The sequence below is a fragment of the Dermochelys coriacea genome, chromosome 18 (assembly GCF_009764565.3).
Source record: "Dermochelys coriacea isolate rDerCor1 chromosome 18, rDerCor1.pri.v4, whole genome shotgun sequence".
NCBI classification, from domain to species: Eukaryota; Metazoa; Chordata; order Testudines; family Dermochelyidae; genus Dermochelys; species Dermochelys coriacea.
In genome coordinates this window covers 9,272,236-9,285,555 of record NC_050085.1, presented here as the reverse complement: position 1 = coordinate 9,285,555, position 13,320 = coordinate 9,272,236, and the positions used below count along the sequence as shown (strand labels likewise).

The 13,320-nt window shown below is 44.3% G+C and overlaps 1 protein-coding gene across 5 annotated transcripts in view; it reads left to right on the top strand.

The window, feature by feature from the left end:
- Window positions 1-2,621, top strand: part of FHAD1 (forkhead associated phosphopeptide binding domain 1) — a 71,076-nt gene extending 68,455 nt beyond the window's left edge. For all 5 annotated transcript variants that reach the window (XM_043500163.1, XM_043500165.1, XM_043500164.1 and 2 more), the window contains one exon: window positions 513-2,621. In XM_043500163.1, the coding sequence (XP_043356098.1) occupies window positions 513-611 (99 nt within the window). In that variant the 3' untranslated portion in view covers window positions 612-2,621. The remainder of the gene's footprint in view (window positions 1-512) is intronic.
- Window positions 2,622-13,320: the final 10,699 nt, after the last annotated feature.

The following is a 13,320-nucleotide window of genomic DNA, read 5'->3' as shown; positions in this document are numbered from 1 at the left end:
TAAATACATTACAACAGGGGGCTGGACTTGATGACTTCTCAAGGTCCCTTCCAGCTCCACATTTTTATGATTCTGTGGTTTAACCCAGCTTTATCAGTAGCTCATTGTTATGAGGATTGAACTGAATCATTAAAAAATGGGTGTTTAAAGTTTGGCTCTGAGATTCATATTTAGGTATCATAAGTGGCCTGATTTTTCTTAAGTGCTGGATATGCAGCAGCTTCCACACACTGAACCAGGCCTCATCCTCTCATCCAGGCCTTCCATCTTGTGTGCTGCACTAACTAGATGCAGGCATCATAGACAACACTTGCCCCATTGCACCTCCCTCCGTGTGGTGTTACTGCTACCTGGTACATGTTGGCAATCTACATTGGCAAGTTTAGTCTTTGGTTTAAAGTGCATAATACTGATGTGAAGAACACATGAGCATGAGAAGGTTTACATTGCAATCTACAAGTTTTAAATTGTCCCGTATAAGAACAATTTTTTAATCTCTCTCTGTCTCGCAGTTTGGACCCAAAACAAAATCATTCCCCGAAAAGCTGAAGACGACGGACCATGTGATAGAAACATTTAAGAGGAGAGCACATAGTAATGCCACCTCATAGGCATTTCTCTTGCAAAAATCCTGTGGTAGGAATTTGCCAAGTACTGTAATACTATTTGGGTTAGACCTGTTATTAATTGTATTGTTTTGATGAGAATCCATTTAGCCCTTGTGTAAATACATGAAATGCTGCAGTGTATCTTGAATTACTTAGGACTTGTTTTTTTAAAATGTTGCTTATGTACCATATTGTATTTCTGATTATTAGAAGTGTAAGAAAAATGGTCATTTTAATACAAACTGATATATAAATTCAGAAGTGTATTTTTTATCTTTATAAGTATCCTTTTTTAAATAGTCTCAAACTCCTAAGGTCTGCTTAGGTTAAATTTTGTTATGCTGGTGTAGCTCACTTGACCCCTAACACAATCCTAAATCCAAGTAGGTCCATGATAGAGTTCCAGCATGAGGTATGAAAATGGACCACCAGGTTCTGGCAACTAAATTCCAGCATTGCATAAATGTGACTGAACAGAACCATTCTGAGTCCATTGTGTAATTACAACCAATTGAAAGAACACCGTTCATTTTCTAGAATGTTACTTAAATAATACACCTGCATGAGCAATCTGGGAGCCACATTTGATAAGCAGCCTTAGGGACCAACCCAAATTCCCATATTCCAGTGAATACAGAACAGCAAGGGCTCACCTGTCTGTTACTCTGATCAGATGTATTATTTATTACTATAGCATTCTTGAAAACTAAAGGCTATTTTTCTTTGCAAAATCAGAGCAAAATGTTCGTACTAGCTACCACCCAAAATAATCCTTGATATCTGAGAAAGCTAATCTTGCTAAGTAATGAGGTACGTGTTAGCCCATTTGCTGCTGGGTCAGCGTAGTAAACTAGTGGTTCTGGTACACACTGTCCCCACAGTCATTCTCCCTTTGTTGTATTCTGAACAGTTTGCACAGATCCTTTCAACAATGGGTAATTTGGATTCCAGGCTGTATAGATAAAGTCTTATTAGATTGCAAATTGTCTACATTTTGGCACTAACAAACTGGCTCATTAGTGCTAAAATGTCCAGTGCGTGGACACGCTTTAGTCAGAGTCTCACTGCTAATGTTATGTATGGTACAATAGTCCATAACTAATAGCTCTTTTCTAGTGCAGACTTGTTTTAGTTCCTAACACACTGGGTAAAGTCTGTCTCTCTTTAGGACTTGGCCTATTTTTATTACCAGATATGCAATGTGCTTCCATTTGTACAATGTCCTGAGTTTATTTGGGGTCAATACATGACCTCACATGCCAGTTTTATTTTAACATTTTGCTCTGGCCCTGTCCATCTGTTCTGTTTGAACCTTTGCAGCAGTTCTTCCTTGAGCGTTTTTGGGGCATCATTATTTTGCAATCCTCATATATTGCCCTTCCCTCTGCCCTATAACATTAGCTAATTTCTATAGCTGCCGTACCTTGAATAATCTAGATTTGCATGTGGCTATCACTTCAGTATTGTCCCAAAGATTTGAAAAGTCTCCTCTGTCTTGCTTTTGATAAATTTAATCTTCTGGTCAGCTGCTAGAAAGGTAATCATTACCAAACTAGCATATGCTCCCTTATTTCCTATGTTTTTTTCTTTCATACTCTTATCCATTGCTCTTCCCAGTGCATCAGCTGTAGATGTAGCTTTGCTACAAGTGGAATACTTTCAGGTCATCTCAGAAGCTTGATCATAATTATTTTAATCTGCAGAGGGCAGTCACTCAGTGACTTCATAAAGAATAATTGATGGCTTGTGGTCAGTTTCAGACCCTTTATAGTCTAATTAAACAGTTCTCTAGCAAATACGTTTAGCAGCTTTTTTATCTATATGTCTAATTCCCATATGTCAGTCAATATTGTGTCTAAACAACAGGTCATCACTGATCATCAGACCTTTGCTCAAATATGTTTTCAGATGTTTCAAGATATTTTGCAACCCAGGGAAACTGTTAAGGTTATGAGGAGTCCTTGTGGCACCTTAGAAACTAATAAATGTATCTGGGCATAAGCTTTCATGGGCTAAAACGAAAGCTTATGCCCAAATAAATTTGCTAGTCTCTAAGGTGCCACAAGGAATCCTTGTTGTTTTTGCTGATACAGACTAACAAGGCTACCCCTCTGAAACCTGTTAAGGTTATATCATTCCTGCAGAGCTCTGATGACACCAAAAATCAATAGCTTTGCTCTCAGCATGTGATGCCAAAAGTCTAGTAACGTCCAACAATCTGAGAAGTTGAGGAAACTAGTACAAGTCATGTACTTAGTGTGTTACTGCTCTTCCCAAATTGTTAAAAATATATAAATAAAGTAAATTTAGCCTGATTTTCAGAGGTACTGAGCAACCGCAGCTTTCTGTAGAAGTTAGTGGGAACACGTATGTGCTCAGCACCTTTGAAAATCGGGGAAATTATTTTTAAAAAGCTTATTTTGAATAGAATACCTATTCTCAAGATTCAGTGCACAGAGCCAATGTGCTACAATAACCTTTTCCAGCAACCTCATGCATGGAAATATCTACATCTTTGCGATTCACACTTGCATTGAGTCATTATTTTATCTCTGTATTTGGCACTGATCCAACCGCTGCTGGAATACTGTGTTCAGTTTTGGTGCCCATAATTCAAGAAGGAAATAGATAAAATAAGGAAGGTACAGAAAAGAACCTTGAGAATGAATAAAGGATTAGAAAACATGCCTTACAGTGAGAAACAAAGAGCTTAATCTATGTAGCTTAACAAAGAAAAGGTTAAGGTGTGACTTGATTACAGTCTGTAAGTATCAGAGTAGCAGCCGTGTTAGTCTGTATTCGCAAAAAGAAAAGGAGTACTTGTGGCACCTTAGAGACTAACGAATTTATTAGAGCATAAGCTTTCGTGAGCTACAGCTCACTTCATCGGATGCATTGTATCTACATGGGGAACAAATATTTAATAATGGGATCTTCACTTCTAGTAGAGCAAGGTATAACACAATCCAATGACTGGAAGTTGAAGTTAGACAAATGCAGACTGGAAGTATGGTGTACATTTTTGACAGTGAGGATAATTAACTGTTAGACAATTTATCAAGGGTCACGGTGCATTTTCCATCAGTGACCATATTTAAATCAAGACTGGATGTTTTTCAAAAAGATCTGCTCTAGGAATTATTTGGGGGAAGTTTTCTGGAGTGTGTTATAGAGGAGGTCAGACTAGATGACAACAATGGTCCCTTTGGCTTTGGAATCTATGGAACAAGTTCTCCTTTATAGCTTAGACATATTTGTTTGCTTTGTTTATTTCTTCACCACTGCTGTGTACTTCATAGAACAGCTTCTGAAAAGTTGCTCCACTAATTCAATTATAAATGTCCTTTAGTAATTGCATCTCTAGTACTGTGAACTGCTGCTTTAATTAAATATCATTTTCACGCACTCTAGCCTGATGGGGTTTTTATGTTTGGTTTTTTTCTTACTCCCAGGCCATTGAAAAGGACACAAAACAACTACGCTTTAAACTGCTGCTCGCAGTTCTCTCCCACTCATTCAGTCAGGCCTCATGTTGAAACCAGGAGGTTTTGACAAGAGGCTGGCATTCAGAAATATCTGTTTCAAGTCAGCCAGCTACCATCCTCAGGCTTGATATTCTTAAAATAGCTGGTTACAAGCATAAATCACCTTTATCAAAACTATTTCTGTTGCCAGAAAACTTAAGACCTGAACCAAAGAAGAATAATTTAAAGAAAACAAAAGAAGAATCTTTATCTTGTTGAACACGCAAAGCAATCATTACGGGTTATATATTCAGCTTCTCTGTAACCTAGCCTGTTTTTGCAGGCACTGAGCTATAGCTACCTGATTGCAGCTGCTCAAATAGTCTGCTTTTCATCAGCAATTAAATTGTGGGTGCATAGTTCACCACGCCTTGGAAAATTTACCCCTGAATATATAAGACCTCTTGATCAAAATGGCCTGTTATGGGTCATATCATCTGTGTGAGTAAGCCTATTGGTGGTTGTTTTTTAGAAGTGTAATTCAGGTTGAATGTAATTCAGGTGACATTTGCAGCCATTTTTAAAGTGTGTCAAGACTCTTGAGACCACACATACATACCCCTCTGTTGCTGAGATGACATCTCAGCAATTTCCTCCATCTTTTATCCTGATATTCAGATTGTAAGATCTTTAGATCAGGTGCTGTCTTTTTTCACGCATTTGCCCAGTGGCTAGCCTGTTGGGGGCCTTTCTTTTTAAATAAATACTCCAAAACCATAAATCATAGAAATGTGAGGCTGGAAGAGACCTTGAGAAGTCATTCAGTCCAGCCCCCTGTGCGGAGGCAGGACCAAATAAACACAGAACATCCCTGACAGGTATTTCTCCAACCTGTATTTAAAAATCTCCAGTGATGGAGATGGGGATTCCACAGCCTCCCTTGGAAGCCTATTCCAGAGCTTAGCTATCCCTGTAGTTAGAAAGTTTTCCCTAAATCTCCCTGGCTGCAGATGGAGCTCATTACTTCTTGTCCTGCCCTCAGTGAACATGGACAACAGTTGACCACCATCCTCTGCATAATAGCCCTTAGCATATTTAAAGCCTGTTACCAGGTCCTACCTCAGTCTTCAAGACTAAACATGCCCAGTTTTTTAACCTTTCCTCACAGGCTAGGTTTTCTAAACCTTTTATCATTTTTGTTGCTCTTCTCCAGTTTATCCACCTCTATCCTAAAGTGTGGTGCCCAGAACTGGACACAGTGCTGTAGCTGAGGCCTCACCAGTGCTGAATAGAGCAGGACAATTACCTCCCGTGTCTTATATATGACACTTCTGTTAGTACACCCCAGAATGATATTAGCCTTTTTCACAACTGCATCACATTGCTGACTCGTATTCAATTTGTGATCCCATATAACTCCCAGATTCTCTTCAGCAGTACTACCACCTAGCCAGGTATTCCCCATTTTGTGGTTGTGCTTTGATTTTATCTTCCTAAGTGTAGCACTTTGCTCTTGTCTTTATTGGATTTCATCATGTTGATGTCTGACCAATTCTCCAATTTGTCAAGGTCATTTTGAATTCTAATCCTGTCCTCCGAAGTGCTAGCCTCCCCTTCCACCTCGGTGTCATCTGCAAATTTTATACCATACTGTCCACTCCATTATCCAAGTCATTCATGAAAATGATGAGTAGTATCAGATCCCTCCAGGACCATATCTGATGCTTTTCCCCCAATTTGACAGCGAACCATTGATAGCGGCTCTTTGAGTACGGTCTTTCAACCAGTGTTGTACCCACCTTATTGTAAGTTCCTTTAGATCACATTTCCCTAGTTTGCTTATGAGACTATAATGTGGGCTGTATCAAAAGCCTTACTAAAATTAGGAAATATCATGTGTACAGCTTCACCCCCCATCTACTAGACCAGGAACTTTATCAAAGAAGGAAATTAGGCTGGTTTGGCATGATTTGTTCTTGACAAATCCATGCTGGCTATTCTTTATAACCCTATTCTCGAGATGCGTACAAATGGATTGTTTAATCATTTGTTCCTGTATCTTTCCAAGTATCAGAGCTAGGCTGACTAGTCTACAATTTGTCGAGTCCCCTTTTTAAAGATGGGAACTTTGTTTGCCCTTCTCCAGTCCTCTGGGACTTCACCCATCCTCTGTGGGTTCTCAAAGATAATCGCTAATGGTTCTGAGATTGTTTCAGCTAGTTCTTTCAGTATCCTACAATGAATTTTATCAGGCTCTATTGAATTGAATATATCTGACTTATCTAAATATTCTTTAACCCATTCTTTCTCTTTTTTGACTTGCATTCCTTCCCCCTTGTTGTTAATATTAATTGTATTAAGCATCTGGTCACAATTAACCTTTTTAGTGGAGATTGAAGCAAAATAAGCATTAAACAATTCGGCCTTCCTAATATCATCCATTATTAGCTCTCCTTCCCTGCTAAGTAGAGGACTTACACTGTCCTTTGTCTTTCTCTTGTTACTAAGGGTATGTCTACACTATGAAATTAGGTCAAATTTATAGAAGTCGGTTTTGTAGAAAGCGTTTTTATACAGTCGAGTGTGTGTGTCCCCACACAAATGCTCTAAGTGCATGTAGTCGGCAGACTGTGTCCACAGCACCGAGGCAACAGTCGACTTCCGGAGCTTTGCACTGTGGGTAGCTATCCCACAGTTCCCGCAGTCTCCACCGCCCATTTGAATTCTGGGTAGAAATCCCAGTGGCTGATGGGGCTAAAACATTGTGGCAGGTGGTTCTGGGTACATATCATCAGGCCCCCGTTCCCTCCCTCCCTCCATAAAAGCAAGGGCAGACAATCATTTTGCGCCTTTTTTCTTGAGTTACCTGTGCAGACGCCATACCATGGCAAGCATGGAGCCCGCTCAGCTAACCGTCACCGTATGTCTCCTGGGTGCTGGCGGACGGTGGTAATGCATTGCTACACAGCAGCAGTTTCTTGCCTTTTGGCAGCAGACAGTGCAGCATGACTGGTAGCCGTCATCAACGTAGTCCTGGGTGCTCTTTTAACTGGGCGCCTGGGCAAACATGGGAGTGACTCAGCCAGGTCATTTCCCTTGTTTCGTCTCATGGCAATTGAGTCCTACCGGCAGTGCAATGTCTTTTAATCTGCAGCTAGCAGAAGACAATGGCCAGTAGTCATACTGCACCGTCTTCTGCCGAGCACCCAGGAGGTGATGATGGCTAGCGGTCGTACTGCACAGTCTGCTGCCAGCATGATGTATAAAGATAGATGAAGTGGTTCAAAACAAGAAATAGACCAGGTTTGTTTTGTATTCATTTTCTCCTCCCTCCCTCCCTCTGTGAAATCAATGGCCTCCTAAACCCAGTTTTGAGTTCTATCCTTGAGGTTTTGAGTTCTATTCTTGAGGCGGCCATTCAATTTCTCACAAAGCCACCTCCTTTGTTGATTTTAATTCCCTGTAAGCCAACTCTATAAGCCATATCGTCAGTCGCCTCTCCCTCCATCAGGGCAACAGCAGACAATCGTTCCACGCCTTTTTTCTGTGCAGACGCCATACCACGGCAAGCATGGAGCCCGCTCAGATTACTTTGGCAATTAGGAGCACATTAAACACCACACGCATTATCCAGCAGTATATGCAGCACCAGAACCTGGCAAAGCGAAACTGAGCGAGTAGGCGACATCAGCGTGGTGACGAGAGTGATGAGGACATGGACACAGACTTCTCTCAAAGCACGGGCCCTGCCATTGTGGGCATCATGGTGCTAATGGGGCAGGTTCATGCGGTGAAACGCCGATTCTGGGCTCGGGAAACAAGCACAGACTGGTGGGACCACATAGTGTTGCAGGTCTGGGACGATTCCCAGTGGCTGCTAAACTTTCACATGCATAAGGGCACTTCCATGGAACTTTGTGACTTGCTTTCCCCTGCCCTGAGGCACAAGAATACCAAGATGAGAGCAGCTCTTACAGTTGAGAAGCGAGTGGAAATAGCCCTGTGGAAGCTTGCAATGCCAGACAACTACCAGTCAGTCGGGAATCAATTTGGAGCGGGCAAATCTACTGTGGGGGCTGCTGTGAAGCAAGTAGCCAACGCAATCAAAGATCTGCTGATATCAAGGGTAGTGACCCTGGGAAATGTGCAGGTCATAGTGGATGGCTTTGCTGCAATGGGATTCCCTAACTGTGGTGGGGCCATAGACAGAACCCATATCCCTATCTTGGCACCGGAGCACCAAGCCAGCGAGTACATAAACAGCAAGGGATACTTTTCAATAGTGCTGCAAGCACTGGTGGATCACAAGGGATGTTTCACCAACATCAGCGTGGGATGGCCGGGAAAGGTACATGATGCTCGCATCTTCAGGAATTCTGGTCTGTTTCAAAAGCTGCAGGAAGGGACTTTCTTCCCAGACCAGAAAATAACCGTTGGGGATGTTGAAATGCCTATAGTTATCCTTGGGGACCCAGCCTACCCCTTAATGCCATAGCTCATGAAGCCATACATAGGCAGCCTGGAGAGTAGTCAGGAGCTGTTCAACTTCAGGCTGAGCAAGTGCAGAATGGTGGTAGAATGTGTATTTGGACGTTTAAAAGCGCGCTGGTGCAATTTACTGACTCGGTTAGACCTCAGCGAAACCAATATTCCCACTGTTATTACTGCTTGCTGTGCACTCCATAATATCTGTGAGAATAAGGGGGAGATGTTTATGGCGGGGTGGGAGGTTGAGGCAAATTGCCTGGTTGCTGGTTACGCACAGCCAGACACCAGGGCGGTTAGAAGAGCACAGGAGGGTGCAGTGCGCATCAGAGAAGCTTTGAAAACCAGTTTCATGACTGGCCAGGCTACGGTGTGAAAGTTCTGTTTGTTTCTCCTTGATGAAATCCCCTGCCCCTTGGTTCACTCTACTTCCCTGTAAGCTAACCACCCTCCCCACCTCCCTTCGTTCACCGCTTGCAGAGGCAATAAAGTCATTGTTGCTTCACATTCATGCATTCTTTATTAATTCATCACACAAATAGGGGGATAATTACCAAGGTAGCCCAGGAGGGGTGGTGGAGGAGGGAAGGACAAGGCCACCCAGCACTTTAAAAGTTTAAAACTTATTGAATGCCAGCCTTCTGTTACTTGGGCAATCCTCTGGGGTGGAGTGGCTGGGTGGCCGGAGGCCCCTCCACCGCATTCTTGGGCATCAGGGTGAGAAGGCTATGGAATTTGGGGAGGAGGGTGGTTGGTTACACAGGGGCTGTAGCGGCGGTCTGTGCTGCTGCTGCCTTTCCTGCAGCGCAACCATATGCTGGAGCATATTAGTTTGATCTTCCAGCAGCCTCAGCATTGAATCCTGCCTCTTCTCATCACGCTGCTGCCACCTTTCAGCTTCAGCCCTCTATTCAGCCCGCCACCTCTCCTCCAGGTCATTTTGTGCTTTCCTGCACTCTGACATTGTCTGCCTCCATGCATTTGTCTGTGCTCTGTCAGTGTGGGAGGACAGCATGAGCTCAGAGAACATTTCATCGCGAGTGCGTTTTTTTCGCCTTCTAATCTTCGCTAGCCTCTGGGAAGGAGAAGATCCTGTGATCCTTGAAACACATGCAGCGGGTGGAGAAAAAAAAAGGGACAGTGGTATTTGAAAAGACGCATTTTATAGAACAATGGGTACACTCTTTCACGGTAAACCTTGCTGTTAACATTACATACATAGCACATGTGCTTTCGTTACAAGGTCGCATTTTGCCTCCCCACACCGCGTGGCTAACAGCGGGGAACATTTCTGTTCAGCCATAGGCAAACAGCCCAGCAGGAATGGGCACCCTGAATGTCCCCTTAAGAAAAGCACCCTATTTCAACCAGGTGACCATGAATGATATCACTCTCCTGAGGATAATGCAAAGATATAAAGAACGGATGTTGTTTGAACACCAGCAAACATACACTGCAATGCTTTGTTCTACGATTCCTGAGTACGTGCTACTGGCCTGGAGTGGTAAAGTGTCCTATCATGGTGGATGGAATAAGGCTGCCCTCTCCAGAAACCTTTTGCAAAGGCTTTGGGAGTATATCCAGGAGAGCCACGAATGCCAGGGCAAATTAATCATTAAACATGCTGGCTCCAGGTCCAGGGTGAGAAACAGTTCCTGGCTGTCAGGAAAACCGGTTTCTCCACTTGTTTGCTGTGAGCTATCCTCAACCTCCTCATGATCGTCGTCTTTGTCCCCAAAACCTGCTTCCGTGATGCCTCCATCTTCATTGAAGGACTCAAACAACATGGCTGGGGTAGTGGTAGCTGAACCCCCTAAAATGGCATGCAGCTCATCATAGAAGCGGCATGTTTGGGGCTCTGACCAGGAGCGGCCATTGGCCTCTCCGGTTTTCTGGTAGGCTTGCCTCAGCTCCTTAATTTCACGCGGCACTGCTTCGGGTCCCTGTTATGGCCTCTGTCCTTCATGCCCTGGGAGATTTTCACAAATGTTTTGACATTTCAAAAACTGGAACGTAGTTTTGATAGCACGGATTCCTCTCCCCATACAGCGATCAGATCCCATACCTCCCGTTCGGTCCATGCTGGAGCTCTTTTGTGATTCTGGGACTCCATCATGGTCACCTCTGCTGATGAGCTCTGCATGGTCACCTCTGCTGATGAGCTCTGCATGGTCACCTGCAGCTTGCCACACTGGCCAAACAGGAAATTGAAATTCAAAAGTTTGCGGGCCTTTTCCTGTCTACCTGGTCAGTGCATCTGAGTTGAGTGTGCTGTCCAGAGCGGTCACAATGGAGCACTCTGGGATAGCTCCCAGAGGCCAATACCATCTAATTGCGTCCACAGTACCCCAAATTCGACCCAGCAAAACCGATTTCAGCGCTAATCCCCTTGTCGGGGGTGGAGTAAGGAAATCATTTTAAGAGCCCTTTAAGTCGAAAAAAAGGGCTTTGTCATGTGGATGGGTGCAGGGTTACATTGATTTAACGCTGCTAAATTCAACCTCAACGCCTAGTGTAGACCAGGGCTAAAATATATAAATAAACTCTTATTGCAAGGGTGGGCATACTTTTTGGCCCAAGGGCCACATTGGGGTTGCAAAACTATATGGAAGGCTGGGTAGGGAAGGCTGTGTCTCCCCCAAACAGCCTGGCCTCCATCTATCCGCCCCCTCCTACTTCCCGCCCCCGACTGCCCCCCTCAGAACCCAAGACCCATCCACCCCCCCTCTCCTTGTCCCCTGACCGTCCCCTCCCGGAACCCCTGCCCCTATCCAACCACCGCTTCTCCCTGTCCTCTGACTGCCCCGACCCCTATCCACACCACCACCCCCTGACAGGCCCCCTGGGATTCCCACACCTGTCCACCCCCCCCATTCCCTGTCCCCTGACCACCACCACCCCCGAATCTCCGCCCCATCCAACCGCCCCCTGTTCCCTGTCCCTTGACTGCCCCTTGGGACCACCGCTCTCTGCCCCCTTACCATGCCAGAGCCAGACACACCTCCGAGCTGCCCGGCAGGAGCGGTGGGCCAGAGCGCTGGTGGCGCAGCACCCTGAGGCTGCGGGGGAGGGGGAACAGCAGGGGAGGGCTGGGGACGCCTCCCCGGCCGGGAGCTGAGGGGCTGGGCAGGACGGTCCTGTGGGCCGGATGTGGTCCGCGGGCCGTAGTTTGCCCACCTCTGTCTTATTGCCTTCTCTGTCCCTTGCTAGATGTAATTCATGTTGTGCCTTACTCTTTCTAATTTTGTCCCTAGATGCTTGCACTCTTCTTTTGTACCCATCTCTAGCAATTTGTCCAAGTTTGCACTTTAAGTTCCTGATGGAGCCATATTGGCCTTGTACTATTTTTCCTATCTTTCCATCCCCTGGGGATAGTTTGCTGTTGTGTGTTTAATATTAATTTAATAAAAGGATATAAATCCATCCTTAAATGCAGTGTTTCTACCAGCCGTTTTCTAACTTGTCAGTTGATGCTGGCATTGACTTAGCTCACATATAGTGGTGCTTCTGTACATATAGATATGCGCACATATTTATTCCTGACAATAATAAAAAAATACTCTCTTTGGGGAGGCAGTGGCTTCTTTTTCTTATTTGAGCCAGCTCTTCCTGGGTAACCCTGCTATGTCGGTGCCAAGTCTTGCCCATCACCATCACTTTCACAACAACAGACGAGTGTCACAAACAGAGGATTATGACTTGACTACAGGGGATTCCGGCAGAAGGAGAAGCTTGGCGGGAGAGAAGAAAGATCAGCTCATCACCCTAGGGGAGGGAGAGCCCCAATTAGGGGTTGTATTTTTTTCATAAAATATCTATGTCCCCGTCTACTTCATTTTACTGACAGTGAAATTAGAGGTTTCCTTTAATGGTGTTGATTAATGAACATTTAATGTGCAAAGTAAATTGATTTGGGATCTGAATACTAAAAGGCAGCAATAATAATGCTTAGCTCTTACAAAAGCTACTGTCTTGTACGATTCCTTTTAAGGTCTACCTGCCAAGCATGCTCTTCTTTTTATAGCATTCTGTGATGTTACCTTGTCTGTAATTGTTGTGAGATGTTCATCTATCGTAGCAATGCTTGGTATTAAAAAAAACTCCAACCTATTAATCTCTTTCAAATGCTGGCAGATAATTAGTTTGACATCTCTACACACACCAGCTAATCCAGTGTCCCTCCCTGCACTCAGCATCCTCATAATCTCCCAGGGCAGATATGCCATTATTACACACAGTATGGTCACAAACACCACAAGGGAGTAGATAGCTTGCAAATCTGTGGTGTCTTCCATTCAAGGATCTCAAAACACAAATTAAGGGGGAAGAGAGACACACACACACACACTCTCTCTCTCAGTCTGTCCTTGTTTAACAAGCAAAGGCCAGGCACAGAGACTTTAAGGGCCAGGGCCCAGATTCACAAAAGTAATCAATGGAAGTTAAGAGCCTAAACTACCTTTAAAAATTTGGCCTTAAGTGACTTGCCCAAGATCCCATAGGAAGTTTGGGGCAGAGGCAGAAATATAACCGGGAGTCTAGGCTTCTGGTTCTAGCTAACTACTCGACCCATGGTTCCCAAACAGCAGCCATCCATCAGACCCCCAATGGACTGCAGCAAGCTGGCTGGTCTAGTAGGGCCGAGCGTTCTCCTTGTTTCCACCCTTGTGACTTTGTCATGTCAGCCATCGCAGTAGCTGCCAGTGGCGTTCTGGCAGTGGGAGGGAAAACGGTTCATGCCAGCATCAATGGGAGGGAAGGGG